We start from the raw sequence: 15,103 nt of genomic DNA on the forward strand, positions 1-15,103 counted from the left end.
GGGGAAACAGGAGCTCCTTACACTTCCGGAAATGGTGGCCAAAGGAAAAGTTACAAAAATGCATTATTTGTTCACAATTTTCCCCCCTTACTCAAATAGCTCCTTTCGGGGGAATTAGATGTGTTTTCCTCTCCCAGATGGGACAGGAACGCAGATTGGAAAGCTCTGCTGGCACTCTAAATCCAGACCTAACAGACGATGAACTTAAATTAGAGACCCTCTCCAGATCCTCAGCCACTCTTAGTAGTTACGGGGGTCCTCACAGGCTCTCCTTGAACACTGCTCGTCTGGACAGGAAGTGAGTTCAGATACTCACGACTGAGCTGATGTAAAGTTCACTATTACCTAAAAATACTCCCTAGTAATCCTCCCAGCTTCATTGCAGTAGAAACATATTTCTCAATCAAGATAAATTAAATGAGTTAGTAAGACAGATGAGTTACTATGGCAAGATTAAAAAATGTGTAATCAATCAAAAATGTTTCTATTTATACTGGATGTTACACACAGACTTTTTGCTTGTAGTAGCTTTGCTTGTCTGGAGAGTTTAACAGCTTTCCCACAAGTACTCCCACCTTGTTCCTGCCAGAACAGAGCATGGGGGACTCTGCATTACCAAATCCCCATCCTCACCGGTGGGGAAAGGCATTCTGGGGAGGACATTACATACCTTTTCGCCTGGAACCTCACCCCAGGCTATGCACCACCAGGAGGCACTGTTGAGACACTCACTTTAAAATACCACTTGTTTCCCACCCTACAACATCCTTCGAGTAGGAAATCTTGCGCTACTTTTTCCTTTTTTTTTTTTTTTAAAGTCTATGGACACTATTCATGTTCTACATCTTTTTTTTTAAGATTTATTTATTTATTTGCAAGTCAGAGTTACACAGAGAGAGGCGAGGTGGAGAGGCAGAGAGAGAGAGCGAGAGCGAGAGCGAGAGAGAGAAATCCTCCATGTCATGGTTCACTCCCCAGTTGGCCGTAATGGCCGGAGTGATCTGGAGCCAGGAGCCAGGAGCCTCTTCCAGGTCTCCCACGTGGGTGCAGGGACCCAAGGACTTGGGCCATCTTCTACTGCTTTCCCAGGCCACAACAGAGAGCTGGACTGGAAGTGGAGCAGCCAGATCTTGAACCGGTGCCCATATGGGATGCCGGCGCTTCAGGCTAGGGCATTAAACCCACTGAGCCACAGCGCTGGCCCCTCCTTTTTCTTTTTATTCTAACTTGCATTTATCACTCTGTACTGCTTTTGAAATCCATCACATTGATGTATATACATTATAGTTTGCTCCTTTAACTGTTGGCAATATTAAAGAATATGAATAGTCATGTTTTACAGATCCATTCTCCTTTGCTGAATATCTAGATTATTTCCATTTCATTGTTACTATGAACAACAATAAACTAGACAAACGTGTGCTTCTCTTGGGTACACACATGATGTTTTCCTTGGATCTATAACAGAAAGTAGTATTTATGGATTGCAAGTTGGACTTACTTGTAATTTTACAATAGTGGAAGACTTTCCCCAAAATGGTTATACTAATTAAATTGTTGGCAGTGATTAGAGATTGTTTTCCTATCTCCTTCTTAATATTAGACGGATCTAATTTAAAAATTTTTGCCAATCTGATGAACGAAAAGAGATTCTTCATTTTAATATGCATGTCTGTGCTAAGCGGTGTACATTTCTTTATGAAATTCTTAGCAAATTGTGTTCCTTTTGGCAACTGCCTGTTCATGTCCTTCTCCCATTCTGACCCGAGCTGTCTTTTTCTGAAGGCTCCGTCAGGAGTTCTGATACAGTGTGGATAATACTGAGCTTGATTGGTACATGGAAAATGCTGGTTCCCAGGCTTATGGCTCGTCTTTAATTTTAATTACAGTTCTGTTGAACAGAAAAAATAAAAGCTTTCATTTTGAAACTGATTTTTGTGGCTTATGTTTATGTTTTTCCAGTCCAAATTTATGAAGATGATTTTATATAATCCTGTTGACATTCAGATTTGTAAGATCAGTCTCACACATTCTCTCATTTAATCTCCACAGCAGTGTGTGTAGATAAGCAGTGTCAGGCAAGACTTATCTCATCACAGGTGAGTGAACCAAGCTCGGAGGATCAGCAATTTGCTTCAGGCAACAGCACTGATAAATGGTGAAGCTAAGATTCACACCTCCATCTGTGAACGATGCCCAGGCTGGTACTAGTAGTCAGTTACACCTGTGTGTGTTCCCTCTGTGGTTTATAAAGACATATAATTATAAGATTATTTTCTTGATCTATTCATTTTGTTATCAGGATTCTACTTCCTCGTTTATGAGGATTATAAGATTTCTCTCATTTTCTATTCTTTGTAACAATTTTAATAAAATTGGAGTTAACTGTTTCTTTGAGGTTTAGCGAACTTGCCTGCAGAACCACCAGGGCCCAGTACCTCTTTTTCGCAGTGTGGGTTTGGACCACTATTTTGATGTCTGTATGGGTTATTGCTAGATGTAGGCTTCTTATTTTGTATTTAGTCAGTTTGGGCCATTTATAGTCCACAGCTTCACTGTTACCCATGAGAAAATTAACCCCAAGAGAAGGGAAATGCTATGCTCAGGGTTACTCAGACATGCAGCAGGTAGGCTGGCTTTGGGTTCAGTCTCCTGTTCAGATGGCTGGCATCCAGAGTGCACAGGTCCCTTCAATGAAGAGAGCAGTCATCTTCTCACCTGGTTGCTAGGTAGGATGACTGCTGCAGAATTATTTGCATTGTGGAAACTGGTAAGGATGACACACGTGGATGTTTTTCCTTCCCTCCCTTGAGTCCTGTTGGAGCTGCTCCAGCACCCATGGCTCTCTAAAATTCCTGAATCAACGCCTCTCTGTGTCCACCAACAACATGATTTTCCAGTGAGGGCTGCTGACAACAAGGCTTGTGCTCATGCCATTTGTCTTATCCACTGCCTTATGCGGCAGGGACAAAGTGTACCTCCTTATCTCACAGTAGAAACAATGTGGGTGTTAAAATCGAGAGCTCTCGAGTGAGACTTACTGGGTTTGAATCTCACCTCTACTACTTCTAGCTGGGTAGAAGTATTGGACTCATTCTTCGGGGTATTGTTATTATTTTGAGGTACGATATGGGATGCTATTATTCCTCCTCTGCATATAGAGTCCTCACCCCATTTCCTGGACACCCTACTCAATCAGTCTTGTACCTCTGAATAAGGAAGAATAACAGTACCTACCCCCAAGAGTGACCATGATAACTAAGGGAGAGTACACATACAGAATACACTATAGAGCACGCCTTTGTAGGAAATCGGTTGACAAATGGGGTTCACAGTTACTGTTAGCAGCTTTATCACCACTCAGGGTCACCACTTGCATTCCATGACCTGAAACACGCTGCTGGTCCTGGGTTTCGGGTTTCCTCACCTGTCACATGGTAGGTGTTATATAAGGCTGCTTCTGTTGGAACACTGTTGTGCAGATTAAACGAGAGAATATATGTAAGAAATCCTTTTGTACTGCTCAACAGTCAAGATTGAAACCAGTCTCGCCTGTCGGTGCTGACCTGTTTTGAGAAGCCTTGAGAAGACAGGAAAAGCCCTAAGTGGACTAGGGCCTGGAAGACACTTGGAGTTATTTTAGGTCTTCTTTCCATGGAAGCAGTGCTTGTGGAGAGAAGTGGCTGGAAGCCTCCACGGAAAAGGCTGGAGTGGTGAGCACCTGAAGTGCGGTGTGTGTGTGAGGCAGGGGACGGCAAAGGCTGGCTCCTGACGGACAAGTGACAGCCACTTGCAAGTCCTGCGAGGAGGCAATGACAGCACAGAAATATCTGGAGAGCTGTCTATATGAGGCACGCAGGAAAAGCAGCATCCATGCAAGAATACTTCACAAAGTTTGTGAGAAAATGGGATTTAAAAATGTTTGTTTTGAAATATGTGCATAGTTGCTTCAAAACATGCATTTCCGGGAACTGGTTGAAGGCCCCTTATGCATAGATTTCAGAATTTTTTGCACCAGAATAAACTTCCATGAGCTCTGGAAGTACTGACAATGCTCCTCCTCCCTGGCCCCTGCACCCCAGCTTCAGCCTGCAGCAGACATCGAGGTGGTGAACTTACAATCACAATGACGAAATCCAGCCAGCACCAGGCACTGGTGAAATACTTCCTGAATCCAAAGGCCACCCATTTCAGACCCATCTCCAGGATAAAAATAAATGTGAAAATATTGTCGGTACAATTGAGCAATCTTTCAATGTTGGGCTGGTACTTAAGGTAAACATCTTCAAATACCTGAAATGATAAAACCATAGGCCAGGCTGAATATTCGTAAAGAGATCCTGCCTGACTTAAAAACTGTCTTGTGTATGCGATGAAAACTAGCCTCTCTCTGGTGCTACAGTTCTGCTCAAAAGGTATCAGGACTAAACTTTTCTAGCAGAATCAGTTCCTTGAGCCAATGAGAGTGGAGAAGGAAAACCCCACGCACAGGCTTCTGTGGTCTCCAGGTCCCCCAGCCCCGCTCCCGGCCCTCCGTACACACGAACGTCTCCCCTGCGGATCCGCACGCCGTCTCCCAGGCACCCCAAGCCTTTCAGCTCTTGTCAAGTGAGCCTTGGCAACGTTTCCAGAACCACTCAGTGGCACAGCCGCCCCTGGCTGGTGCAGGGGCTCTCCGCAGTGTCTCTCCGTGCCTGCAACACTCAGATCAAATGCCTCAGGCCCAACCTCTCACCAGACAGTGTGGCCGTTCACCACAGTGCTGCCCATGGTGTCTGGTGTGCTTGCCATGCCGTACAGTGTTCGGGAAATGCTGGACTAGAGCTCCTCACATAAATTACTTTGAGTATTAAACAGTTATTCATTGGACTCATAAAAATGAGACTCCCTGGTCTTCTGAGGCTCTTTTTGATGCTACATCCAAATATTTCACTCACCCACAGCATTGTGTGTACGATTCTGCAGGGTCTGTACAACTTGGGCACAATCTGTCTGGCCTTTACAGAGTGACTGGGCATGAAACAAAGGACAGAGGCGGGGCCTGCTACTAACTCTGATGAAGACACCTGGGCACACACTGAAGACAGGCGGGAAACCAGTCCTGCTGTTGGGGACCAAGGACAACAGAATGTCTGAGTACAACCAGCTTGCTTTCAGCTACCAACGGGGTTTGACGGGACAAAGGACGCCATCTCCTCCACCCCACTGGCTCCTCCTCAGCCAACATCTCAGCTTTGCCGACCTCTTCTGGAGGACACTCCTGTTCCACCGAGATGGCTGGGTGCCCGTGCCCGCGCCCCGTCTCTGAGCATGTCACTGTGAGCTGGCCTGAGCTGCCCCATCGACCCTCCCTGGTGGGCTCCAAGCTCCTGGAGACCAGGGGCTCGTCTGTTTTGCTCTTGAGGACAAACGGAGTGGAGCTGGGGACTCATTTTTGAAGCCAGGAACAAGCGGGCCAGCCAGCGTGGGTTGGCTCACAGACCGTGCACTTGAGTGACTCCTGTGTGCTGAGCCGGGCCCCCAAGACTACACAGCAGAGCTTCTCAAACTCCAATGAGCCCTTAATCACCCAAGGACTTACTATAATGAGATTCTGACCCAGCAGGTTCGGGGCGGGCCCAAGACTGCATTCCTGACAAGTTTTCAAGTAACGCTGATGCTGTTGGCCCATAGACCACATGTGTTGGCAATGCGTTAGATGTTTCCTGTTACAAGCACACACAGTGAAGTGGTCTGGACCACTGTCCGGGCACCCTCTGCATGTGTGTCCAGTCCTGCCCTGCTTAGCCTGCACTTGCCTCTCTGAAAGCAGATGAGAGCCAGGATTGTGTGCCCCACGCCATGTCTGATTATAAACTCTCTCTCCATGGCACCACAGGACAGTGTCCTTGACCTTTCGACAAGACCGCTGCCTTCTCTCTGACCAGCACTGATCCCTTTGTGGGATGAAAACAACAACAGCAACAGCACAACCAGCATCCCTTGGATGAGAGTAGACAGCTTGTAAAAATGTGAACAACCAGGAGAGTACAAGTAACCACAGACCAAGAATCGGCAATCAAAACCAACCAAGGGAGTCCACTCCTGGGACGGGTCAGGGAAATGTGCTCTTTTGTCTGAGGAGTAGTCTACGCGGTGGGCAGTAGATAAAGGGGGTGCGTGTTGGTCCCGTCCCCACTGGGCTCATCTCCTGCCACCGGGAGATCTCACAGGGGTGAGGCACTAACGCAGAGGAGTAAGATGGGGAGCAAGACCTCTCCTTGTTCTTTCCACGTGGAGAGACCTACCGTGAAATGATCTGTCTCTGCAAGTGCGGGGGAACCCACGGCTCACAGAACAGGTAATAGGAGAGTTTAGTTCACAAGAGAGAAGAGGAGGGAGGGAGGGTGCAAAGGGGAGGAAGGGGGGGGGGGAAGCAGGCCGGTGATAAGAGAGGAGATACTGCCCCTAGGGTTGGGTGGGGAGGCTGGAAGGGCCAGGAGGTACAGAGAGCCGAAGTTCACGGCTCCACGGCTGTGGAGGTGAATGGGTTCAGTTATTCTCAAGTCTCGCTGGCACTCGCACCACCCCCTGATGCAGAGAGCATGCACAGAACACGACAGCGCCTTGTTCTGCCATTCAAGGGATCACGGGTGGTGAGAAATCTCAAGGCAACTTATTGCGTCCTGTTCTGATCCTGTGTTTTACCTTTGGGGAAGCAGCACATGGCCTTCAAGAAAAGAGAGGGTAGGAGCATTGCTGTCTAGAGGAGGAAACATGTAGAATATAGGGAAAATGTCTAGAAATCTCCCAAGAATAAGAGGTAGATGGAGAGGCCGGGACCCAGGAGTCAGATTCCAGAAGTCAACTTACAGTCCTGGCTTGAGTTACTTTTCCCCATAGGCAAACCATCCTTGGCTTGGGGATTTCCTAGTCGGAGTGGAATCCTAGAAGCTGTGCAAAACTCTGCTCCCTGAGCCAACGTGCGGTGCAGATCCTGCTTCCACCTGGCAGGCCACATGCATAGCCGCAGGAGACCAGGCCAACACGCAGCTTCCCCCCAGGCTTCCCTGACGCTCAAGGCCCCCACCAGGCCACCGTCACTTACCAGCGTCCCACTGCTCAGCAGAATCACAAAGATAATGAAGCTCTCAAACCAGCTGTGTTTTACTATTTGGTAGCAGGTTTTGCGCAGGTTCCACCAAGTGGCCCAGGGGGACTTTCTCTTGTCCACGCTGCAGCATGGGCAACAGGAACTCAGGCCTGAAGGGGACCAGAAGTAGCACCATCATTAGCATCCCGCAGTACAACGCATTAATAGCCCCGTGCTTCGTCCCGTCCTATATTCATACCCTTACCCGTGTCGTCTGCAGTCTCCCCTATTTTTTAAAAAAGATTTCTTTCTTTGAAAGGCGGAGCTGCAGAGAGAGAGGGAGAGACAGAGAAAGAGAAAGAGAAAGAGAGAGGTCTTCCATCTGCTGTTTCACTCCCCAAATGGCTGCAATGGCTAGGGCTGGGCCAGGTCGAAGCCAGGAGCCAGGAGCTTCTTCCAGGTCTCCCACGTGGGTGCAGGGCCCAGGAACTTGGGCCATCTTCCACTGCTTTCCCAGGCACATCAGCAGGGAGCTGGATCAGAAGTGGATCTCGAACCAGCATCCACATGGGATGCCGGCACCGCAGGCTCTGGTGTGGGGTAACCCGCTGCACCACAGAGCCAGCCCCAGTCTATGGCTGATCCAGGTGAGTGCAGTGGAAGTCACGGTGTGCCAGTTCCGAGCCCCGGCCGTGAAGAGACTTTCATGTTTCCACTTGCTGTCTGGTGCCAACTAAGAAAGGCATGGTCAGGCCAGCCCAGTGGTTCTGCGAGGAGAGTGACAGATGCGTGAGGCAGGGCCTCGCTGCCCGGCTGACTGCCACGCAGTACCACTTGCAGGAAGGAAGCTGGCCGAGTTCCGCAGAGACAGGCAGTGCCAGCTCAGTGGCATCGGCACGTGGGCACCTTCACGTACCCTGCCGGCTCATGGCTCTCGTGCAGCTGTCTTTTGGGGAACAGTATACAGACGGTGTCCACTGGACTGCAGGGAACGAGAGAGGGGTGGCCACAGGCTTTGTGAGCCTCTCAAGCCACACAGGAAAGAATCTGCCACGTTACAGAAACATTCACAGGTAACTGCAAATGCATGTTCCAGTTAGACGGCCGAGCATCGTGCTCAACACGCGTGCCTTCCCCGTGGGTCACACCTCGTCCCCTGCTGTGCCTTCCCCGTGGGTCACACCTCGTCCCCTGCTGTGCCTTCCCCGTGGGTCACATCACCTCGTCCCCTGCTGTGCCTTCCCTGTGGGTCACACCTCGTCCCCTGCTGTGCCTTCCCCGTGGGTCACATCACCTCGTCCCCTGCTGCCCGTCTGCAGACCCTGCTGGTCCTCACACACTCCGCTCATGTTCTCTTCAACTTCTCCACAACCCGAGGGCTCCTCACTCTGCCACGTTCTCTCTCCACCTCTCAGAACATCAGCAGGTTCGTGCTCCTAACAGGGGCCGGCGCTGTGGCGTAGCGGGTGAGGCCACCACCTGCAGTGCTGGCATCCCATGTGGGTGCCAGTTCAGGTCCCAGCTGCTCCACTTCTGGTCCTGCTCTCTGCTATGGCCTGGGAGGGCAGTAGAAGATGGCCCAAGTCCTTGTGCCCCCGCACCTGTGTGAATGACCTGGAGGAAGCTCCTGGCTCCTGGCTTCGAATTGGCACAGCTCCGGCCATTGCAGCCAATTGGGGAGTGGACTAGTGGATGGGAGATCTCTCTCTCTCTCTCTCTCCCTCTCTCTCTCTCTTTCTCTAACCTCTTCTCTCTCTGTGTAACTCTGACTTTCAAATAAATAAATAAATCTTTAAAAAAAATACTACTAACAGACTATTTCTTTATTTATCCTGCACCTCTCTCCTTGTAGAAGCTACCTTTCTCCCCCACCTCCACGGGGGCCTCCTGTGCACGCCTGGGGGATCCATCCAGACGTCAGTTAGGAGAGCTGTGGCCCATTGGGAACCCTCAGCCTGGCGTCTGTCCTGCACTCGGGCTGGAAATAGGAAAGCCCACTCTTCGTATTCCTTCGGGGCCCAGTTCAAGCCCACACTTAAAGAGACCTCTCTAATTTTTAGATTAATTTATTCATTCATTCGTTAAACGTTGTATTTACATGCTTACCAACACTTGCTGAGCTGGCCTCCCTACACTGGAGAGACAATGCTGGCCTTTGAAGGACCTCCTCGGGAGACAGACACAAATAAACCGTCCATGTCTGTGTTGGAATCGAGGACCAATGAAGGCATCTGAAAGCAGGCACCTCCTGGGCTCAGGGCCTCAGGGGCTCAGGGGCTCAGGCATACGGGTTCCTCAGTACACAGCTCCTCTACGTGGCTGCCATTCACCCACGCAACGCCCGCAGCAGCGCTTTGCAGTGATTTTGTGAATGAGGCAGCCGCAGAGGGGTTAGCTCCCCTGAACGAGGCACCCGGTCACTAAGTGGAGAGGCCAGCCCTGGAACCTGACCCACCCTTCCGCTGAACTGAAGGGCCTAACCAAAATGGCCGCGTTTTTGTCTTTTCGGTCAATGGCTTCAGATGCATCCTGATGATGAATAAATGGGGGACTTCACAAAGTGCCAGACCCCCTGGCCCAGTGGGCTTTCTATGACAGTTCTCTGAAGAGTGTCTATCCTGCCTGTTGGCTGGTGTGAGTGCAGCCCACCAAAAAGGAGTTCCCCTCCACCTGGACCCTAAATTTGCAGACGCCCTCTCTTTGCTGTGGCCCCCGTAGAAACAGAAGAGGGCATCTACCCAAACCACAGAGCTTCAGAGAACACGAACCTCAGGCGAGGACCCCGTGTGCTGCGCGCAGGAGCCCCGGCACCTACCTTTGGGCAAGCACCTGTCCGGCTGCTTTCTGGGAGCCGTCTCTGCCAACCACCGGAAGGCCTCCTGGAGATCGATGGTGCTGCACTCCGAGAGGACACTGCTGCTGTCAGCCTTCTGCACACCAGAGCAAAGGAAAGGGGGCACTCACTGGACCCTGCCTCAGCGGAGAACAGCCGGCTCACGGTCCGAGCTGCTCGGGATGAAGCCACCCAGCCCGTCTTCCAGGTCTAAGGGGTGCAGGAGAGCAGCCCTCCCGGAGCGCGCTTCCCCGCGCTCTCTGACCAGCCCGACGCCAGGAGACAGCTGCCTGACCACGGTCCACGGCAGACGACCGGCCGAGCGTGTGAAGACAGCACTCACTCTTCCCTGAATACGGAGCAGAACCCTGAGAGCCTCCCGGCCCTAGTGCTGGAAACCAGGTGCGAAGACGGCTTTGCTGAGACTCACTGTCAGCCGCCTGGACTGCGTGATTACAGGCGCAGGCCAGTGGTGCCCACGGACGCTTTCCTCCAGAGATATTTGGTAATATCTAGAGACATCCTGCTCACCACAGCCAAGGGATGCTATTGGCATCTAGTGGGAAGAGGCCGAGAATGCGGCTCAGGACCCCAAAGTCACAGAAAAGCCCCCCACAACAGAGAATTGCCTGGGCCTTGGTTAGGTTCAGCTCTGGCAGCGGTCGCCCATGGCTGTCTTGTGGATGGGCGACATCCAGGGAAAGTCACCTTTTGGGGAGTCTGTGAAGTCAGACAAACATCTTCGGGGAACACGTCAACTTCCAGGCTTTCGACTCCAGGGCTGGAGGGCTTCTCGGTCTCCTGATGGGGCTCGCAGGCCTGACATGAAAAAGCCGAGGGAGGAATTAGTGTGCCTTTCGGACACCTCACTCGTGATGAAATAAGTCTGAATCCTACTTGCTTTTCTATTCATCATGAAAATAGTCTGTGGAACTGTTCTTTTTGTTTAAAAAAAAAAAAAAAAACTGCCCCTGGAGGCACTCAACATGAAACATACCAGAAAAACTATTAGAGGAACTCTGGTTAGGGTTGAAAACTCACTGTAGACTTACAGAATCAACACAGTTTGCTTCTGGTGAGACACTACCAAACAATTCAGAAGTGAAACTTATATGGGGATCTAATGTATTTTCTTTTCTTTTTAGACAGGCAGAGTGGACAGTGAGAGAGAGAGAGAGAGAGAGACAGAGAAAGGTCTTCCTTTTTGCTGTTGGTTCACCCTCCAATGGCCGCCAAGGCCAGCGCGCTGCGGCCGGCACATCACGCTGATCCGAAGCCAGGAGCCAGGTGCTTCTCCTGGTCTCCCATGGGGTGCAGGGCCCAAGGAACTGGGCCATCCTCCACTGCACTCCCGGGCCACAGCAGAGAGCTGGCCTGGAAGAGGGGCAACCGGGACAGAATCCGGCGCCCCGACTGGGGCTAGAACCCAGGGTGCTGGCACCACAGGCAGAGGATTAGCCTAGTGAGCCGCAGCACCGGCCAAACTAATATATTTTCAAATGTGCACTTTCAATTTAATGGTTAAATAATAAAAATAATAAATAGTACTGGTAGATAATATCATAAGATAGTAATGGGGTATTCTGATGTAAAATAAATAAGTAGAAGTGATGGAAGGAAATTTTACAAAGTAATTTTTTATCATTTGGTAAACATAGGCTTTCTTTAGCAAAATAGAAAATGAAAAAAAAAAAGACAGGAAAATATATCATTACATAAAAAGTAAAAGTAAATTTAGTCTGAGGATCTGTAGGGATATCTACAAAGGATGCAAAGTCACACCTTTGTGAGAGTTTCAGACATCTGTGTAGGAATGGAAAGAGCCTCCTGGGGCCAGGTAAGACCTGTGAGATCATGTGCTCTGGCCCTGTCAAGGCACCTGCAGGCAGCACTCAGAAGTCACAAATAAACCCACAGCAGACGGACGTTTAAACTAATAAGGCTGCGTGGCCTGCGGATGATGTTATGAATATCTTAACAGTCCTTGGCAAAAAAAGATTTACTCACCCCTCACAGTGCCTGTGAATATGAACATTGTAAGACCATAATTTTTTCAGAAGATTTTATTTATCTGAGAGGTAGAGTTACAGGCAGTGAGAGGGAGAGACGGAGAGAAAGGTCTTCCATCCACTGGTTCACTCCACAAATGACTGCATGGGCTGGAACTGGGCTGACCCGAAGCCAGTAGCAGGGGCACGAGCACTTGGGCATCTTCCACTGCTTTCCCAGGCCACAGCAGAGAGCTGGATGGGAAGAGGAGCAGCCGGGACACAAACCAGCACCCACATAGGATGACTGCTCCACTGGTAGAGGCTTAGCCCACTACGCCATAGCGCCAGCCCCGATAAGGTCATAATTTAAGGACATCTGTCCACTTTGAACACTATGTGTATTTATGGTACACACATAAACATGCACACTCAGAAAGAGGTAACGTGGATATGGGTCAGACCCAGAACAGAGATAAACTAGGAGACTCTAAAGCAGACAGCAGTGATGGTGCCTAAAGTACCCTATCTGAGGAGGGAGCAGAGGGACAGCCAAGGCTCAGAGCTCTTGGCGAGGGCGGAGTTCTGTCATCCAACAGAGGAAGCCAAGGCCCAGTGTCCTGGCGCAGCAGGTGAAGCCGCCACTTGCAACACCAGCATCCCACAGGGGTGCCAGGTAGAGTCCTGGCTGCTCCACGTCCTATCCAGCTCCCTACTAATGCCGCTGGGAAAGCAACAGAAGATGGCCCAGGTCCTTGGGCCCTGCAACCACATGGGAGACTCAGAAGCTCCTGGCTCCTGGCTTGGATTGGTGCAGCTCCGGCCACTGTGGCCATTTGGGGAATGAACCAGCAGATGGAAGATCTCTCTCTCTCTCTCTCTCTCTCTCTCTCTGCCTCTGCCTCTTTGTAACTGTGCCTTTCAAATAAATAAATAAAAAAAAAGCCAAAAGCACTGTGGTAAGCACCTGTAATTACAATTACACAGAGCTGCACACCTTCAGAAATGGAATCTGGGGCTGGCGCCATGGCTCACTTGGCTAATCCTCCACCTGCGGTGCAGACACCCCAGGTTCCAGTCCCAGTTGGGGTGCCGGGTACTAGTCTCAGTTGCTCCTCTTCTAGCCTGGCTCTCTGCTGTGGTCCAGGAGGGCAGCGGAGGATGGCCCAAGTGCTTGTGTCCCTGCACCCACATGGGAGACTGGGAAGAAGCACCCAGCTCCTGGCTTCGGATCAGCGCAGCGCTGGCAATAGCGGCCATTAGGGGAGTGAACCAATGGAAGGAAGACCTTTCTCTCTGTCTCTCTCTCTCTCTCTCTCTCTCTCTCTCTCACTGTCTATAACTCTACCTGTCAAATTAAATGGAATCTGGGCAGGTCTGCCCACTTGTTCAGTGACAGGAGCTGCAGTGTGCATGGTGCCACCGTTAGACAAGAACCCCACATTGGCAACATGTGAGGTGGTTCCAAAAGGGGTGCCCATAAGTGTGCACTAGAGACAAGCACAGAACCCGGACTATGAACAGAATGTCAGGACCTCCCACTCAAGAGGTGATATTCTGAAATACACATAATACACATATTCTGAGAAAAATAAAATTGAAATCAATATCCTCAGAAAAGAACAATTGGGCAGCGAATTTGCTGTCGGAAGTTAAGAAAGGAATATAAAAATTTGAAAATGTCTTTAAATGAGTAAGAATAGAATTTAATTTTTTAAAGAGGTCATTCACTTCCCTGATGGAAGCATAAGTGGTAAAGATTATAAAACGCCACGGACGTCTCTGGAGACTGTCCTGAGCACACAGGGAAAATGACACATTTGTTCAAGAGTTACCACAGCTCAGAACATCAGAGCCTGCAGCACTGAGCCCCAGAGAAGTTTTATGGAGCTCCAATCGAGGCGGATCTGGTCAAGAATATGGGGCTCCTTTTACCATCAGTTATCTCTCTTTCTTATATTTTGATACTTATGTGCATTTAAAATTTTTTTTCTATTTATTTATTTGACAGGTAGAATTATAGACAGTGAGAGAGAGAGACAGAGAGAAAGGTCTTCCTTCCGTTGGTTCACCCCCCCAAATGGCTGCTACGGCCAGCACTGCGCCAATCCGAAGCCAGGAGCCAGGTGCTTCTCCTGGTCTCCCAAGCGGGTGCAGCCCTGCACGTGCGTGGGAGACCTAGAGGAAGCTCCTGGCTTCAGATCAGCTCAGCTCTGGCCATTGTGGCCATCTGGGGAGTGAACCAGCAGATAGAAGACCTCTCCGTCTCTATCTCTCTGTCTCTGTCTCTCTCCCCCTCTTGCTCTCCTACTGTAACTCTTTCAAATAAATAAAAAGGAAGATAAAATTTGTATTTAAAAAAAAAGTAAAGGATTGAAACACTGAGGTGATGTCACAGGCGAGAGGAGCTGAATGCGATGTGCTGTCTTAGATAAACTCCGGGGACAGGAGAACTAGGCATTAGACACAGATCGAGGACATCTGAGCAATCCACTAGTTAATGGTGCGCGGCTGAGGGCTGAGCTGCCTGCTAGTGCACACCTCGGGACGCCGCCGGTGACAGCTCGGGTGCTTGGGTCCCTGCCGCCCAGCGGAAGGCCCAGACTGAGTTTGTGTTCCTGGCATCAGGGTGGCCCAGCCCTGGCTGTTATAGGCAACTGGGGAGTGAACCAGTAGATGGGAGATACCACTCTCTGTTTCTGCCTTTCATATAATAAAATAAATAAATAAATTTTAAAAATTGAAAGAAATAATGTATGGATACTGGGTTATTAATTGTGTCTTATTAATGTGAAATGTTGATCATTAAGCAAACTGGATGTGGAATACATAATAACTCTCTGGAGTAATGTCACAACATTCCAGTGGACCCAAACTATTTTAAAATGAAATGTTATACACAAGTAAAAAAATAGATTTAACAAAATTATACAAGGAGTGCATTTAAATATGAACATATATACAGGTTAGAAAAAAAAGAAAAGAAAAATCCATGCAAGCACTAAGCATAACAGTAATGGATATGCCAACACCAAAGTACACTCCAGAACAAAGAATGATGTCAGCGATAAAAGGGAAAATTTCTTAAGGAGAAAGAGATGACTTTGTCAAGAATATATAATCCCATGTATATAACTGATAACCTGAGCTTCAAAATACATGAGGTAAAAAAAAAAAAAAAAAAAAAAAAAAAAAAAAGGAAATCCACAA

General features: G+C 49.2%; 1 protein-coding gene across 1 annotated transcript in view; it reads right to left on the bottom strand.

The window, feature by feature from the left end:
• Nucleotides 1-15,103, bottom strand: part of SCN11A (sodium voltage-gated channel alpha subunit 11) — a 238,289-nt gene that overhangs the window by 20,400 nt on the left and 202,786 nt on the right. The window contains exons 20-23 of the mRNA XM_070073066.1: nucleotides 10,614-10,724; nucleotides 9,888-10,002; nucleotides 7,088-7,242; nucleotides 4,120-4,293 (exon numbers count right to left, since the gene is read on the bottom strand). Coding sequence (XP_069929167.1) covers nucleotides 4,120-4,293; nucleotides 7,088-7,242; nucleotides 9,888-10,002; nucleotides 10,614-10,724 — 555 coding nt within the window. The remainder of the gene's footprint in view (nucleotides 1-4,119; nucleotides 4,294-7,087; nucleotides 7,243-9,887; nucleotides 10,003-10,613; nucleotides 10,725-15,103) is intronic.

The sequence above is a fragment of the Oryctolagus cuniculus genome, chromosome 4 (assembly GCF_964237555.1).
Source record: "Oryctolagus cuniculus chromosome 4, mOryCun1.1, whole genome shotgun sequence".
Classification (NCBI taxonomy): Eukaryota; Metazoa; Chordata; class Mammalia; order Lagomorpha; family Leporidae; genus Oryctolagus; species Oryctolagus cuniculus.